Source organism: Sturnira hondurensis, unplaced genomic scaffold (genome assembly GCF_014824575.4).
Source record: "Sturnira hondurensis isolate 20B ecotype Veracruz unplaced genomic scaffold, ASM1482457v3 Scaffold0004474, whole genome shotgun sequence".
In the NCBI taxonomy this organism is placed as follows: Eukaryota; Metazoa; Chordata; class Mammalia; order Chiroptera; family Phyllostomidae; genus Sturnira; species Sturnira hondurensis.
The window spans coordinates 5,808,718-5,827,891 of NW_028077105.1; the positions used below are offsets into that span (position 1 = coordinate 5,808,718).

At 38.8% G+C, this 19,174-nt stretch overlaps 1 protein-coding gene across 4 annotated transcripts in view; it reads right to left on the reverse strand.

Moving 5' to 3' along the window:
- Positions 1-19,174, reverse strand: part of EYA4 (EYA transcriptional coactivator and phosphatase 4) — a 255,400-nt gene that overhangs the window by 216,276 nt on the left and 19,950 nt on the right. For all 4 annotated transcript variants that reach the window (XM_037045715.1, XM_037045714.1, XM_037045712.1 and 1 more), the window contains exon 2: positions 8,662-8,760. In XM_037045715.1, the coding sequence (XP_036901610.1) occupies positions 8,662-8,694 (33 nt within the window). In that variant the 5' untranslated portion in view covers positions 8,695-8,760. The remainder of the gene's footprint in view (positions 1-8,661; positions 8,761-19,174) is intronic.

Below are 19,174 nucleotides of genomic sequence, written 5' to 3' on the forward strand. Positions count from 1 at the left end.
AGAATTATCCGGCCCCGAATGTCAATAGTGCTGAAACTGAGCAACCCTGATATAGGTCAATTCTTTGTTAAGTTGGAATGCTAGAAACATCATATCAACAAACACAACAATGAGAAAATAATAAATGCACAGTGACTATTTTCTTCTAAATATGCATGGCTTCTTGTACTTTGACCACAAAGGCAAAGCTAATGATGCTCTGATACCTAATCAGCTGCATGCTGGCTCCTGCTTCCCTGGGACAGGTGAACTCAGTAACCAGTAACCCACACATAATGTGATCGTGGGAAAGTCTGAAAGAAAGCACTTCAAAGGGGAATTCGCTGACTATGGCCAGGCCTTTAAGAGATTTTTATCTAGACTTACTTTCTTAGTGATCTCAACCAATAACATTTCTTTAAATACCAGTGATACCCTGATTCAGCCTCCCAAATTAATGTCTAAAGCCCAATCTTCTCTCCCGAGTTCCAAATGGCTGCATCTCACTGCCCAGCATTTCCACACATACCTCTCATATCAGGTAAAACTTAGTATGTCTGTATTAGCTCAGTTGCTTAATACTCTCCTGGGAATCTGTCCTTCATGCCGTGTTTCAGGAATTCAGCGTCTTCCATTTTGGCGCACTGCAATTTTAACCCGGGGCTTCCTCCTCTTTCTTCACGCTGGGGAACACGGAGAGCAGCAACTAGTGGGGAGGCTTCTCTCTACCTCAGCCTGGAAATGATATGCAGGTCACTCCCCCCCTTGCATTTCATGTGCTTAAACTAGTTCCATGGTCCTGCATAAGTGAAGGGGGCTAGGAAGTGCAGTCCTCGGTGCAGCAGAAAAAGGTATTTGAAACAGAATTGGCGAATTTCTCTGCCATCATGTCTAAAACTCCTCATCTCCACCCTCAATCTATTCCTTCTAAGTCACCCCATACCAGTGAAAGCCATCCCATTGCTCAGGAACAAAGACCTTAAAGTCATCTCTGACTCCACTGTTTCTCTTATAATCCACATTCAAAATGTATCCTCACCCACCCTGCTGTGTTGCCCTTTGCACATCTGGGTATGTACAACAGCCTGGTTTTTACCCAAGTCATCATAATGACCTTTTTCCACATTGCAGACAGAGTGATCTTTCAAAAACTTAAGTCACATCACATCATCCCTCAGCTCCCCCAATCGCTTCACACACCACTTGGAGAAAAGTTCAAGGTCTTACAATGCCTAAAAAAACGTACACAATCCATACTTCACCTCCACATCCCAATTTCTACCTTATCACCGCATTGTTTTCTCCACCACCGCCAACACTTGGCCTCCTTTTCACTCCTCAAATATACCAGGCAAGCTCCCACCTCAGTTTCTGCAGTTGTGGTTCCTTCTAAACCAAAATCCACCCCCACCCCAATATTCACATGACTCACTCTGTCGTCTCCTTCAAATCTTTGCACAAACGTCACCTTCTCAGTAAGCTCTTCCTGACTACTCTCCAAAAACTGTAGCTTTCCCCACCCATTCAGCTTATCCCCAGAGCTTCTTATTCTCCTGCCTGCTTTATTTTATTTTTCTCCTTGCATTTATTACTTTCTAGCATACTGTATTTATTTGTTTATCTTCCCCCACTATAATATAAGCTCTATGAAAATAACAATGTGTCCACTTTGTCCATCAAGTATTTCCAACACCTAAAACCACCCTTCAAATACAGCTGTCCTCCACAAATATTGAGTGAATAAATTAGTAGCCACTGTCCAGATCTCATTTTAAAATAACTTTAGAACCTGACATAACATCATACAATCTTACGTTAAACTAAAATTTTGGGGAGGGCAGGAATTGTATTATATTTGTCTTCCAATCCTTGGTTTAGCAGAGTTTCTGACAGAGAGGGAGGGATCTTTAAATATTTGTTTAATCGAATTTGTTGAATCATCACTCAACTCACATACACCCTACTGTCTTATGACTGCCTGTTCAAAATATTTTCTAGTGAAGACTGTGTAGTTGATTCATATTCGTAGGAGAGTATCTTACATTTCTCACCAAGACTCATGATATTTAAAACCTTTGCTCTTTGTTTAAATAAGCTGAAATCAAGTTGAGTGTTAATGGATACTTTCAAAGCACCAAATGTATTGAAAGTTCTGAAAACCATTTACGTTGATCAAAGCCATTTACGTTTAGCAGTGTGGACTCCGGAATTTGTGTCCATGTGCTCACCTGCCGTCAGCATAGCTCTCCAGCTAGCACCACCTTGAAGGAGAGCAGCTTCAGCATGCCCTTCTCTGGGCTGGGGTTGTGACAGAGCCCGCCACACAGGGCTGCTGTACAATGACCCGAGGTGAATCACGTAAGGCCTTAGAATGCTGCCTATCAGTAAATGCAATTGTAAGTGTTATATGTAATGTAATAACACTTTGGTGGCTACTAAGTATTGAAGTATAGTGAATGTTACTGTTTTTTATCAGTGAACATTGTCCATTTGCTGTATACCTTATAGCAAAAATTACATTACTTTCATTTTTATCATTTCTTAAAATTATAAGGTGTGTTGGGGGACTGGGTGAAAAATATGAAAGGATTGAGAAGTACAGATTGGTAGTCTCAAAACAGTCACGGGGCTGTAAAGTATAGCCTAGGGAACAGAGTCAATAATACCGTGATAACTACGCATGGTGCCAAGTGGGTACTGAAAATACCAGGGGGAACACTTTGTAAAGTACCTGAGTACCTACTGACTATGCTATACACCTGAAACTAACACAAAATGCTACTGAACGTAAACTGCAATTGAAAAAATACAATAGAAAATAGATTATAATAAAAAGCATGGAATAAACAGATTATGTTTCTATCATAAACAGTTGCTTTCACCACAGATATTACAGCTTTTATTTGCGGCTATACTACTCAAACAAAGTGCTCGAAGCTGCTGACCAGGCCCAGGACGAGCAGGCACGAGGCTCTGGTGCCAGCTCCCTCCTTCCCAAGTCCGTGGCCGACTGCACTAAATGGATAACGTTACTTTTCCAAGGAGCCAGAAGGTGGCTTAGGTTCCTTCTCAACACAGGCAGCCGCTACCGATTGATTGATTACAACTGACAGAAGAAAAGCCTAATATTTACATTCTCAATATCAGAAAATGGGATGCAATCACAACCCATATTCTGTACGGATTATGCGCGTCTCCTTCTTTAAATACATGTTCCAAAATTTATTTTAAAGTTTTAATAATTAAATTATAATTTGAGAAAAATCATAGAAGATAATTCATGGAATCTTCTGTTGAATCCTTAAAAACTCATGAATATATAAAATTCGGTTAAATCTTATTTAAAAGAATGTATCTTAATAACTAATAAAATTTAACATAAATTTAATACATCTACTTTGTAATTTCACAGTGTAGGTACTCTATCATATAGCTGCAAATTGAAACTATAATAGGCTATTGGGAGTTACATTTCTGAAAATAATTTAGCTCCAAGCAGAATTCCATTGAACACTGAATTATGTTGTCCATTTGGATGCTGTAAAAAATACATGCTGTAAAGATAATTCTTTTGACCAATGTAAAGGACAGGTTCTTCCAAGAAGATTTGTAGCCTCAATAAAAAAAAAACAACCTGATTTTGTTTAGATTTGAATAAAATACATTTAAGAATAAAAGTATGCATGCTACTCAAACTGATTTAGAATACATAACAAAAAAGCAATAGAATAATATTTCAGGATTTTGGTAATGCCACATTATAAAAAATGAAAAAAATAATTTAAAGTGAAACTAATCAAATAATTATTTCCTAGCATAGTGTTTAAACACTGACAGAAATTATGATTCTGAAGCTCTACATGTAGGTTATAATTTGGATGGTATATTCAATTCCATACAATAGCTAGGAACCTGTCTAAATGTCTCAGACAGCCGTACAGGTTTAAAGGATGGGCTAGTGGCTACAGGCAGAGATGCCACTGTAAAATCTCTCCATAGTGTATTATATATAGTGTAGAGTATTCATCTGAAGTCATTTTGCATTCTAAGGGAGACGAACAGAGGCAAAAAGATTAATTTATTAAACTAACTGGAATTTTAATACATGTTAATGTTACTAGGGCTTAGGTAACAAAATAAATATTATTAATATTAACACATACATAAGAATTTCTAAATGTGTTGTTGAAACATAAGATAGAACATGAATCCAACAGATGTGAATTAATTTAGACCTCACTAACTAAAGTATGTCATCAATGATATAGATTAACTGATTCACTGACAATATAGACATGTATCAGGGTATTCAGGCTCTTACTATTTAATAGTGGGAAAGGCGGTCCTACTGTGAACTGCGACTTGTTCATTTGACCTCATTTTACTGAGTCACCACAAATGTTTTATTGGATTATGTATAATACTTTAAATTAACAAACATTTTTTTCCAGCCTTCTAGCTTGATGATAAATTTAAGCCAAACTCCTTCTCTCATGTGTACATGAATGAATCAGACCTGAAAAAAACTCTCTGGAAATATTCAACATTACCAAAAGAAGCCTTTAAAATATCTTGATGTACATAAATTCTTAAAAATAACACATGTTACTCAGTCTTTATTTGAACACAGGGAATATAACATATTTTAGTATCAAGGGAACTTTGGATTATTTTATAGATACTGCTATGTATAATCTAGATTCATATTTGTGTCTGTTAATGAGAGCAACATTTAGTTAAAAATTATATAAGCCATTATTGGATATAACTTAAATTGCTTTTTAATACATAATTAAGTCCTAATACAGAATTTCAGGCAAATATAAAAAAGTTAAATCTTACTTTAATTGCTTACCTCTTAAAATTCCCCAGATCCTCTAATCCAGACTGCAAAATTGATATAAATATACTGCAAAAAACAATGTTTAAGGGCCAAACTTTGTTTTGATCCCATGCTGTTAAACTAATATTACATGTTTTATGTAATTTTTTAAAAATGTAAGTAAAACATGAATTCACAACTCAGTAATCCATTCTGACAATAACATTTCAGCTTTCTAAAATTTCTCAGGCAATTCCTTAACATACTTCACTGACAGCATATAAAAGCTTTTGAAGGAAACATTTATTGACTGCCTGTAAGAATTGTGCTAAGGAGGATACAAAATGAACAAGACCTGCTATTACTCTCAAGTAGCTTATAATTCAGCATAGAGGCAAATACACAGTTAAGACTACAGTTCCATGGGGTAAGTCCTGGGGTAGAGGCAAATGGCCAAAGGTATGAAGCACAGTGCAGAGGCCCCAACCCAGAGTGGCTAATAGTGTGGGAAAGGAGGCAGTCTGACAGGCCTGTCTGAAGGGAGTGGAACCTGCATTAAGTCTTCGAGATTTACAGCTTATCCTGCTGAGAAAGAGGCCCATCTGGAGAGGGGCTATAGAATTAGAAAATGCATAAAAACCTCAGAGAACCTGTAAGATTCAGGGAACCAAAAGAAGTCAGAAATAAGACTGGCAAGTCACAGGTAAGCAATTAAGTCTGTGTGCTTCACGGCCTGTGCTTCACGGTCTGTGTGCACACTTGGGAGCTTCTCTTCAGGGCAAGACAGGGTCTGGGAAGGACATTAAGCATAACACTGAAGTGATCAAGTATGTATTTTAGAAAGACAACTCTAGGACTAACTCAAAACGCAGAAAAAGACAGTCAAGAGGTAGTATAAAGATCAAATATAAGGAGCTGAGGCAAAGACAACAGCCCTGAGAGATACTGAAAGTTAAGAATGGGCAGGACTTGGAGAGGAGGATGAAGGAGAAAAGGATGACTGCCTCTTTTCCGACTTAACCCACTCAATAGCTGACGATGCTGTCCCCCTGAGATGGGAAGTAAGGCAATAGGGGAGAAAGGGAGAAAACTGAGAGAGGAGAGCTGGTGAGTTCATTTTTCATCTACTGATCTTGCAGACCTACGTACTTTCAGGCAGGGACATCACCCGAAGCTTGCTGTTGCAAGAATAAATGCATACTTATTAAAGACCAGCTGAATTTGTCGGGTAATTATAATAGCAGCTAACATTTGTGAAGTTATCCATCTAAACGAGGCAGGAGCTAAGTTTTTCATATAAGTTCTTTTTATTATCCTCCCACACTACAGATGACAAGAGTTTAAGTGATTTCCCAAAGATTACCAAGTGTTTAAGTGTCTGGGATGTCTGATTTTAGAGGTCAGTTCCTCACCCACTACATTACGTTGTGTAATGCAAAATCCATTACAGATTTTTGGACCAGATAAAAGTGGGTAAAAATTTAAGTCATTTAAAGATTTCCTTCACATAGAAATCATTTTAATGTAAGGGGGAAGGTAATTTTGACTTTTTTGACATATCTGTGGTGATAAATGTCAAAAAAAGAAAACTCAAAAGCCGTGAGTCATGTTGATGTCATGAAGAGAGCTTTGGACTTGGAGTCAGAAGACCTGTGTGAAGTCCCAACTCTGATGCTTACCAGCCGTGCCAATGTGGGCAGCTCATTTAAACAGTCTGAAGCATCCCTTTGCACACGAGCGAGATCAAGAGATGGGCCTATATGGTCTTCTATGTCTACGGATGCTGAAGAAGGAGGAAGGATCTTCGATGTTTGTATTGACAAAATTAGAGCCCTTCATCCAGTGACACTTGACACAAACTTCAAGCTTCTTGTGGCTTATACCAGGAGCACCCATTCTTGATGTCCTAACCAACCCCTCCACAGATCAGCAGCTTCCAGTCTGGCTGACCAGACAACAGCTGCCCTCAGAGGAAGACTTCAGTGTGAGAACGGGGTAAGAGAGGCAGACAGGGAAGCACATCCTTTTCTTCTCTAATCTCTTCTATTCTCACCACAGATTCAGCAGCTGAGTGCAAGCTGAGAGGCCAGAAGGTCACCCTAGATTTCTGGTTCTCAACCTGGCTGTACATTAGCAACACCAGATACTTTTTAAAAATTGGAATGCTGAGCTCCACAACTCTAAAATATGACTAAGAGGGAATTATATTCAATCTATAAGTGCTGAGTTTCATTCTGCAAAAGGCGGTATGGAGTACCTTGAGTACTAACCTCATTCTAATATTGAACATGAAAACATATTAATTTTAACCTCCACTGTATTAAAAATAATTCATTCTTGAGCATATACACATCCTAGAGAGATCAGCTGGACCAACCATCCACTCTGCCTGCTTTAGCTCTGAAAGTTCCATGTCCTGGGAAACCCTTGGGTCAATCTAACAACACACAGGATGGGCACACATGTGCGCACACACACACATGCAAATGTTTAAGGAAACCCTAGTGTGTTAGAACAAAGCACAAGTCAATAGCAGACCTCCCATGAAGCATCACCATTAAGAAGAGAGCATCATCCACTCAGGTACATACATGGTCACACCCACAGACCTCTGACACCAGTGGGATCCATAACCGTGCAAGAGCACGGGTGATGTGCCATCACACCATCATCCATTTCTCCAGAGTCTATACTATGAATATTGAAGTTCAACAACCAACATTAAAAAAATAAACTACATTGAAACCCTAGCCTCCCAAATGCCACTTTTCTTTTCCAAAAGGCTCAGGCAATTTTTGAAGAATAACATCTCTATCATTTGACAGGTTTTTTACAGTTTTCTCATTTTCCTTACATTTTGATTCTATGTGAGAACAAAAATTATATAATATATAATGAAATTAAACAATGGTCAAGTGTATATTCGAAGACTCTGTTATCTCTTTTAAATGGGATAATAGAAACATTAAACTAACTTGGAATGACATGTATATATCAGGACATTTATACCTCTGTATTTTAAATTTGAACTCATCCCAGAAATCTTTTCTAGAACCACATTACTATACACAATCATATTCCCCTCTACTGCCTGGGAGAAACATTAGACTTTAAGATCAAATCATGATCACACAAGCCAATACAAAATATCATCAGTCAGCATAACACACACTTGGTTGGTACACACATCTCCTTGCTTGAGAAATCACTAGTTGTCTGTGAACAGAGTGGCTTGGACCACAGTGGGCAGTGGTGTGGGAGACCTCCACTGACTCCAGTTCTACACAGTGAAGAACTAGTATCATGGAGACACTACTAATGAGTTGCAAAGAAAAACCATGTATATCCTTTCCCTTTGAGAAATCAGATTCTTAGAATGACTGTCACCAATCCAGTGCATTCTTCACTCTGCAAAGAGCTTAGCAAAATGAGGAAAGCCCTTGAGGACTGCGTTTGCCATCTTTGAAATGAACAATAGGCATGCTAGTAAAACAGCTTCTCTTTTTATGCTTCTGACATTCAACAATAGTTGCACTATCTAAGCACATTTGGAATAAAACTAACAAAGGAGGTATGTGAAATTGTTTGTACTGTATAAAACACTTAGCATGACTTCAATTCCCTACTCTTTCTACCAGTGGTTTTACAGATACACAATCAAGGAAGACCACAATCGTAAGACAAACACCACCAATTTCCAAAGGTTTGTTTAATCACCTTAAAAGAAAATTTCCAAATCAACTAAAAAAAAACATGTTTTTTTAAAAAAACTTGCTTTTTAAAGTATATTCATTTTAGTGTAATTCTGAGTGGTTGCACCATAACTTTTCTCAGCCAACTGAGGTTGAATGAAGACTTACTGATGGTTCATTTAAGTCCTGGGAGTCTTCCATGTGGTTTTCTCACTCCTCCTGCCACTCCCAAGTAGAAGCAGCTTCCTTCAGTTCAGAATGGACTATCTAAAACAAAAGGATGGGGACAAAAGAAAAAGAAAATTTTATCTTTTCCAACATACTATGATTTATGTGATAGTTGGTAATCTACAGAATTATTATTTTTTAAAGAATTTATTTATTTATCTTTAGAGGGGAAGGGAAGGAAAGAGGGAGAGAAACATCAATGTGTGGTTGCCTCTGGCGTGTCCCCTGCCAGGAACTGGCCTGCAACCCAATCATGTGCCCTGACTGGGAATCGAACCGCGATCGTCTGGTTCACAGGCCCGCGCTCAATCCACTGAGCTACGCCAGCCAGGGCTCTACAGAATTATTTTTAAAGAACAAAATTCATTAATATTGTCCCCATAAATGATAGAAATAATGATCTTAAAAATCACATCATGGTTAAATTGAGTATGTAAACTGCTGCTCAGGAGCCCTAGAGACAAACAAAAACATCTAAGGACAATTTTGGGGACGCAGTCTGAATAAACAGTGAACGATTTTGCTGAGAGAGAGAGAATAACTGATGGACTGAAAATTAAGGGTCTGCACCAGCCATTCACTTTGTAAAGTGCATGAAATTAAGAAAGTACGGTGTGTGTTTTAATATGACAGCTTGCTATTATGGCAACATTTGTCTGAATTAACAGATGACCACCATTCATGTCTGAAGAATACAGTGTTATAAAATACACTTGCAATTTAAAACAGAATAAAAGGAGGACTATTATGATTTTTAAAAGTATCACAAGATACTTTTATTTGGTTGGACAAAAGTAGGTTTACAGTTGTTCATATGGAAAATAACACAATAATTAGTAAATAATAATATGAGAATCAGCTCCATACTTCACATACTCACAACTGTAAACCTACTCTTCCCTGCCCTGTGTATGGAAAGGAGAACTGGTCTGTCAACTATGGTAAGACAATCAGTTTGCTATTCAAAAAAGTTCATCTCTATTCCATACCATACATTAAAAATTTTCCCAGCAAACTTAAAATTTTAAAAGACTTTTTTAAAAAGCATGTGTTTTAAAATTCCCAAATAGAGAATGACTTTATAATAGAAGCATGGAATATAACACAAAAGAGTCAAACCACTCCATTGAATACACACACACACAATAATTAATAATAATAATTAGTAGTAATATGCATGAAAATATTCCCTGGTGACCAGGACCACTCCAGCTCAGACTCACTTTGCATGTGGCGGCACCAGTGCGGGCTTCCAGTCCAACCGATGCTGACCTGCCAAGACTCCCCACCAGCCTGACCCTCAAGCCCTTCCTCCACACCCAGAAGAATCGTGGCTGATAGTCTTTAAAAACATTTTCTTCTCACTATCTGGATGACAAACTGGCTAAGTGCTCCTTTGAAACAGAGAATTGGATGCTCCTTTTCATTCTAACAGATAATTGGTTAAGGTGGATGGTAAAAACACTGTGATAGATTTTAAAGGGAATAGACTCAGCTACATAAGAACAACACAAAAACTTTGCATTTCTGAATAGAGAAAAATATTAATGGTCCAAAAAAAAGTAAAAGGACACAATAGGTTACAGAAAACGTCCCCAGTAAATATTATAAATGTGACACTGAGAATAAGGAAATATGTCATAAAAAGTTTAATGGCATATTAAATAATTAAACAAGGATATGAAAACATAAATCATTGTAAGAAATTGCTTACATTTTCTTACATGGAAAATGTAAGGTATGGCAACAAACATATGGGAAAGTGGTTGCTGTTGCAGTTGCTAAAGTATGTACGCTTAAGAAACAAGTATGCATTTTGGACTATTGTATATGTATATTCAATAAATATAATACCTATTATGGTAACAGACAGTAAAAAGAAATGGTATCATCACTGAATTACTAGTGATAATGTCAAGTTCTCTTAAACTTTCAGAAAGCAATCTGTCACTGCACTTTATTTTTTTATTTTTTTAATCTTCACCTGAGAATATGTTTATTGATTTTAGAGAGAGAGAAAGAGAAGCGTTCATCAGTTGCCTACCGTACATATTCAGACCAGGAATCAAACACACAACTGAGGCATGTGCCCTGATGAGGAGTGGAAAGCATGACCTTCTGGTATATGGTATGATGCTCCAACCCTGTCACCCACCCAGGGCTGTTACTGTATTTTTAAATTCTATAATTATATTCGAACTTTTTTATCCAATATTACCTGTCCTAAGAAGTAAGCAACTCCCCCAAAAAGTTACAAGGTATTCACTACAGTTTTCCTCATCTTTGCAGCGGATTAAACAAATTATAGTCAACCAATTTAATGCAATGTCATTTTATGTCCAAAAAATAATTAAAAATAAAAAGTGAAAATTATTGTGTTAAGTGAAAAAACAGGAACACAAAATTTTTGCTATGTTAACACTAATGTACCTGAATTTTGATATGGCTTAAAAAGGCAAAATAAAAATAAAAGTGTTATTATTAAGCATGATACCTTGGTTTTCACATATCTTGATTATCATTGATTTTTTGTTGTCTGTGCAATAAATAATTTTAAGTTTTTCCACTATAATATAGGAGGCATATAGTAATTAAAACCAAAGATGCTAAAATGGTTTTAAAAGATCACTTAAAGATATAAATATTATACTGAAGATGAACTTTCTAGGCAGATGCATCTCCAAGTGGGCCCTGTGGCTTCTTCTACCTGGATTAAATCTCAAAACTGGAGTAATCTCTTTAAGGGTGGTCACTGTTGGTCTTATTTAGTAGTGTTATCTATAACACCTAGCTCAATGCCTGGAAGCATTAAGAGTTTAATAAAGAAGTATGAATTTGAATGAATTGCACAATTATTGGTGGGTGAAATCATACATAATGTATCAGACAATGTGAAGGGAAAAAGTTAACAGCCAGATAATTTAACTTTTGAAAATTGTCTCAAATATGTGCTTTTTTAAAGAAAATTCTGCTTTGTTCTACATTTTTCAGGTACATACTGACTTCATTTTATTTTCACTTTGCATACAGGCAGTAAGAATAAAAAACTGGGGGTGGGGGGGGAGAGTGCAGATTTCACTGGCCAAATGAGAATACTTTTCAGAAAATTCAATATTGAAAATTAGTCCACCAGATACTTCCCTACGCACCTGACCTCATGATAAAATATAATAAAATCACTATTGATAGCATTCTGACCACTCGCTTACTTACAACATAGCATGCTGATTTAGTTTCCCGGGACTGCTGTGAAAGAAATAACAAACCGGGTGGCTCAGAGCAACAGAAGGTTGTTCTCTCACGGTTCTGAAGGCAAGTCCTAAATGAAAATGTTGCCAGGTCCACGCTTCCTCTGGAGGTTCTAGAAAGAAATGCTTCTTTGTTCCTTCCTAGGGCCCAGGGTTGGCCAACAATCCTTGCAGCCCTTGGCTTGTGGGTGCATCACTCCAATTTCTGCCTCTGCTGTTGCATGGCCTTCTCCCTGACCACTGCGCTTCACATGGCCTTCTTCTACGCGCAGGGCTCTTGATGCTCCAAGTTCCCCTTCGTCTGTGTGCACCAGCCACTGGTTCAGGCCCACCCTGCTCCACTAAGACCTCACCTTAACTCGACTGTATCTGCAAAGAGCCTGTTTCAAAATTAGGTCATCCTCATAGGTGAGAGGGTCAGAACTGGAGCAAGTTGTTTAATGGAAATGATTTAACCACAACACACACAGTTATCACATGAAATTCATTTTTTAAGATACAACCAGCATTTCAATGTAATATTACCAGAAAAGATAGACAAGAGTTAAAACAGGACACTGGTCATTATTACAAAAGAAGCCATCATTTTTCTAGAAGGGCCACCAGGGCACTGGTGATAACTCATATGCAATTAAAATTAAGACTTCAGGAAAGGCATTGGAGCATTAGAGAATTAATCAAAAACTAGCCTCTTTGGTTAACCACCATTTCAGAATCTATTTAATGTTCCAGTCAGGAAGCTATTTGCATCAATGTTCCATGTTACAACATAATACTTTGCTTTATATTTCCTTAAAATTGAGATTAATTGTTACTTAGTTTAACATTTTTATGGTAACATGAATTTCTTTCTTTGCCAAACACACTCAGGTACTAAAATATTACGAGCCCAGTGATTTTATATTATTGAACCAAGTAAAACTACCTAGGCTAATTGCAGACACAGTATTATTTTACATCATAATTTAGCAATGGTTGTTATGCTAAATCCTTTAACATTAGTTTTCACAAATATATGAGAAAAAGATGAGAACAGTCTAAGAATCAAGTAAGAGAAGTATTACCTCATAATAAAGATATAAAATTAAGGAATAATGGTAACCTCATGCTGTTTTATGGAGCAATAATCTAGTTCCCAGCTTTATTTCAAGGCCATTCCTTCAGAAAAGGTGAATTCAAAACAGGAATATTAGCAACCTCACCCACTCCATGTTAATCATTTCTTCCACGGTCAGGTCTTCGATACATAGAAAACTAACTTTTCTTTAACTCTGCTCTAGAAGTGAACTTTAAACTCCAGTCTCTTAGAAAATTATGATAAAAAATCAATAATTCTTCTAATTTAAAGATATAAGATTTATACATCAAAATTTAAAAACAATTCTCAGAAATGGAATGAGGTACTCAGGCCGGTCTACCAGGTGGTAGAGAAAGCAAAGAAGGAGAAATTTGCAGAGTTTGTATGATGAAGCCTAATCTTCTTTCTAATCAAACGTTCAATAAAAGGAGTACCCAGACGGGCACAACTCTGGCTGAGTACACGTGAACGTGACTGGGATGCTCTCTGGGTCAGGCCTGGCATGGGACAGGGACAGAAGCTGCACGTGGATTGCTGCACCTCTTGCTGGACTGTGTAGACAAAGGGCAGAGCCTCCCACTGGTCATTAAAGCCAGACATCTGGGCTTTGTCACTGACTCCTTGCCCTCTCCTCTCCACATTCAACAAATTGCCGAGTCCCATCAACACTTCATAGAGATCGATAAGGCCTCTCCACGTGTCTCTCCTCGCTGCCAGTACAGTCTTTCAAGACGCCACCGTTCCCTGCCTGGACTGGAGCGACGGCCTCTTAAGGATCAGGTTTCCTCCAGTCCCGTTCCCTGGACCTGTTTTCAAAGTGAGCATAGACAGTAGGTAGAAAATACACAGGGGGGAGGGCAGGAATACTATGGGAAATACAGAATCTAAAGAACTTGTGACACATGGACATGAACGAAAGGGGAGAATGGTGGGGGAGGGGTGTGTGGGGTGAAGGGGGGGAATGGGACAACTGTAATGGCATAATCAATAAAATATATTTTAAAAAATTTTAAAAAAACAAAGTGAGGCCAGAGTGACAGTTTAAAAATACAGGTTGATTATATTCTGTGAAAACAATCCAAAGCTTTAGCCCTTCCTTAGGATAACCCGGAAATTCTTGCTCAGTCTACCTGCACTGAGGCAGTGCCATGCAAGGCACCCTTCTGCCAAAAGCACTCGCCCAGGGCCCCCAGTAGTGAGGCGCTTTCTAAAGTGGGAGTTCTGAGGGAGAGCTCCACCTTCCTTCTCTCCCAGGATCCCTTTCTACTGTCCCTGCCATTCCCTACCCTTCACCGCCATCAGAGGGCCTTGTAGCTGAAGCGTGGGACCTGGACAGGAGCCTCCTCTGAAGGTGGGCACTCAGTGCAGGCTATGCTTGCTTCTTGCTGCAGTGCAAAGAAAAAGAGAGGGGAGAATACATTCCCCATGTTCCAAATGTCTAGTGTCCCCTTAAGGAATGATGTAAAGATTGTGGGCCGCCCAAACTTCTGTTCCAGCTGCTGTGCAGACCCTGCAATGGAGGGGAAGGTGAATGCATCATCCTACTCATGACTCTAGCACAGCCCTCCTTCAACCTAGGTGGGGGCCCAAAGGAGCCACATACACGTCCCATTTCCTGGGCCAGGAGAGGGTGTCCCTCCATTACACTCTATAATTCAGAAGAGCTAATCTGTTATTTGACTTTAAGGTTTACAAACTAGAAGCATACTGTATACAAAATTAAGGTGCTTGTATGGGGGTCAATTATACACACATATATGTACATATACATCTAGTACACTGATCCGTATTTATTGCATAACTCATGAGATCCCCCAGATCTCTTCCAGTTACACAAAATTACTTCTGCCTAATGACTCACTGCAATCCCTTCCTATTGCTTAAAATGTGGGCCTGGGAATATATCAGGCTAGTCCTCCTCAAGTGGCAAAATGCCTAGGATATAAAACTCGGGAGCTCTTTACAGCCACGTGGACGTAGCTGACAGCTGATGTGCTATGGAGAGACAGAAAGGAGCTGACCCAGAAAGATGAGTAAAAGCAAGGATGGCAAGAAAGTCCTGGCAGAACCTAAGGACTTGGATCCTGTTACTCCTGAAGTCTCACTGTTTCTATGCTTTTCCTGCCGCTTGGTTGTTCAATTTTTCCTTGGATTCCACGCACTATCCTCATAGTCTTCAATTAATTGTCTCCTTTTTAAAGCCTATGCCATCCCACTGAATGGGATGTCTAACAACTTACATCTGCAATACATTCTTGAGAAATTATATCTGGAATCAGCTGTAAAGAAGGTCACTGCTTAGATGCCCTGTGCACCAGGATTACCTACACGGCCCTCCCAATTTCATGAATGGGTCTGTGAAGCTGGGTCAGGCACTGGCTGGTTCCAGCTGCCCAGACAGCATGCCAGAGAGGAAAGCCAAAAGCACGAAGAACACCTAGCTCCAATTCTATGGCCAACTGTTCAGAAAGGTGGACATGGGCATTCTTTGACCATGCACGTGACTTTCTGCCTTGCTTATAAAAAAGGGAAAATGGCAAAGGTATCCAAGAAACAGATCTGAGTGAACAGTAATGAGCATTTTGCCTGACTTCAATTCCCTTAAATGGAGCCAAGCTACCAACTAGATGCTGAACTATTGTTGAACTGTTTATAAAGATAGGGCATGGACTTTTGCAAAATGATCCACTGAATACAAAATGTTTAATGATAATGGGGTTAATTTCTCATGCTAAAAATTATAACAAGCTCGATTTCATGATAGTCATTTTGGTCATCAGCGACAGCTTCATTTGATGGCAACGATCTTCCTGGAGTGATACATGATGCGACCACTTGATGTTTGACAACCCAGGCCAGCCAAGGATTTCTATTTTGTTTGCATTTGCTAATTGTGGATAGTTGGCTAGCTGTCCTAGAAAACACAGGCGCAGTTATACGTGGGCAATCCCAGAGAAGCCTCTGAGAGAGTCCTGAGCACAAGCGACTTGGCCTGCTCAGGCAGAACCTGCACATCCACCTCCCTTCTCACCTCCTGCCCTGTCGCTCCTGCCAACTTGTACTTCACAGTTACTCTGCTGAGATTTTTTATAGTTAAAATTGCCTTTAAAAGATTTTTATCTATCTATTTTTAGAGATGGGGGAGGGGGAAAGAGAGGGAGAGAAACATTGAGGTGGGAGAGAAACATCAACCAACCACCGCTCGCACACCCCCAACCAGGGACTCAGCCCTGCAACCCAGGCATGTGTCCCGACCAGAAATCAAACAGGTAACCTTTCTGTTCACAGGCTGGGGCTCCATCCCCTAAACCACACAAACCAGTGCTACCTATTTATTTATTTCACAACAAAATGGATCCTGCTGAATATGAAGTCATGTGCCCCTCCTTTTTAAATAAACATTATGTATTTTCTCATGGTGATAAATGTATTCTGAATACAGTATTTTAGTGATATTACATCATGGTGATCACCTGTGTATCCAAATGTCTGTTCAAGCACTCAATACTCTCTACCAAGTTTTATATCAGCATTATACTATACTTTTCCTTAATTTTTATTGAATGTATTGGGGTGACACTGGTTACTAACACTATATAGGTTTCAGGTGTACAATTCTGTAATACATCATCTGTACCTTGCATTGTGTGTTTACCAGATCTCCTTATACCACCATTTGTTTCCTCCTTTACCCTCTTATACCTCCCCTCCCCCTCCTTCCCTCTAGTAAACCCTATACTATTATCTACGAGTTTTTTTATTTGCTTATTCCCTTGATCTTTTTCACCAGCCTCCTCCTCTCCAACAGCTGTCACCCTGCAGTCTGTATCTATGAGTCTCTTTCTATTTTGTTAGTTTATCTTGTTCATTAGATTCCACACATAGGTGAAATCATATGCTATTTGTCTTTCCCTGAATGGCTTACATCACTTAGCATAATACTCTCCAAGTCTATCCATACTGTCACAAAAAGTAAGATGTCCTTCTTTTTTACCCCCCTTTGGTATCCCATTGTATAAATGTACCACCACTTTTTTATCCACTCACGTACTGATGGGCACTTGGGCTGTTTTCAAATCTTGGCTACTGTAAATAATGCTGCGATGAACACGGGGGTGCCTATATTCTTTCAGATCAGTGTTTCAGGTTTCACAGGATCTATTCCCAGAAGTGGAATCACTGTGTCCTAAGGTAGTTCCATTTTGGAGATATGTCTCTTCAGGTTCTTTGCCTACTTTTTCACTGGATTGTTTGTCTATGGTGTTTGCCCTTTTATACACTGTAAGGGTTCATCTAGCTGATTCTCCTATAGCCTGGCAGAAGACAACTGCTGTATTTCACCTCTTTCGTATAAGCAGTCTGCTTTTTTCTCAGCCATGAACCTCTCTCCCATACCCAGCAACTTTTTGGAGGGATACATCAACCATACGTGTTACTCGACGCACATCTGATGACTTTATGCCCTTTGAGGAAAATTTGTTGCACTTTAAAAGAACTGAAGAATACATCTCCTAAGTTTAGTATTCAACTCTTGAAACCCTAGAAGTCTGAAAGAGTTTTGCTAGAGAGAATATACATGTAGTAATTCCGAGTTAAAGTCTTTCGGAATAAAACAGGTCTACAGGGAGCCCTTGCTTCACCATGGATGACTGCAAGGTCCTGGCACAGCTGATTAACCCCTCCAAATAGCATTCTCTTCACCCATAATAAAGGGGCAGTAACTGAACCCATGTTATGTTTTATTAGGATTAAATAAAATCATGTATTCCAAAACTACATGCCATTTGATTACTAGTGACAGAGTAGTAGAAAATCTCTGATTTAATATTTGGCTCTTCATATACTGAGTTAAAACATTTTAACTATATAGAAGAGCAATATCTATGCAATTTCTTGTGCAACTGTAATCATTTTTAATTCTGCTCAATCAAAAATATCATACTCATCTGTGATTTCTAGAGCTGCATTATCTACTTTTAGATAGTAGACAAAACTCACCAGTCATATACCAACTCTCCAAGCTCCCCTAAGTTTGGATCAATGAACAGTATGTTGATTAAGTCATTAGCATTTGCCCCTTTTTAATCTGCCATCCTGCATCACATCCGAGTTGTGACTGGTTTCATTAATGTTGAGAGGGTGACGCGGCCAACAACAGAAAGACCGATGGGAGCGTGAAAGAGAAGGGAACATGCTTTTGGAAAAGAAAGCATGAGAAAGGGTGAGTATTCAGTTTCATTTGATGCTAAGAAGTTTTTAATTGGTTATTGCTATACTTTGATAGCCATAACATGCATATTAGAAATGGCACATGTGATATCTCTGCAACAATGCACATACTTCATATTTCTGAAGACAAAATGAACAGTAACTGGAGCCCAGGGACACCGTGAAGGCTGCTATGAAGACCAGGTAAGAAGTCAGGAGAACCTGGACTGATGTGGTGGCTGACAAGAGCATGGGGAAGAGGTGGGTATGAGTGACAACACAGAAGAAAAATCAATAGGACACAGAAAACATATTAATATAGCTGATAAGATAAGTAGGACTTCCAAGTGTCACACCTGATTCTTAAGAAAACTGTTATACAGAGAGGTTGAGAGGGAAAGATATGTTTGTGTTATTGGTTTTGTTGTCTTTTTTCCTTTATTGCTGTTCAATTGTCTCCATTTCTCCCCCATCAATCTCCCCCTCCCCTCCCCGAGCCATCCCTACCTCCCAGTCTAGGGATGGCAGAAAACAAAAGCAAGAGGCCAAGCATAAAGCAGGGAGTGAAAAAAGTTTGTCCCTTTTATCAAAGGAGGGCCAGAAAAACTCAGGCCACCATATGACTTGGCAAGAAACTGGTCATCTGTTGGAGATTTCAAAAAGAAAATAATTACTTGATATAAATCAAAGCCTTGGCTTTGCACAAATATAAATGATAAAAAATTGTTACTGTATCTGTGGCATCAAAACCTTCAAGCCAAAACATTAGTATCAGGACTGACCCAAGCTTGACGTCCGCAGACTCAAAGGGAAGCACATGCAAAATTGTTCCGTAGAGCACAAAAGGTTCTGAGAGAGAAATTCATCAACAATGATGAGCTCCATGAGGAAATAAAACACTGTAGAGACAGCAAATTCA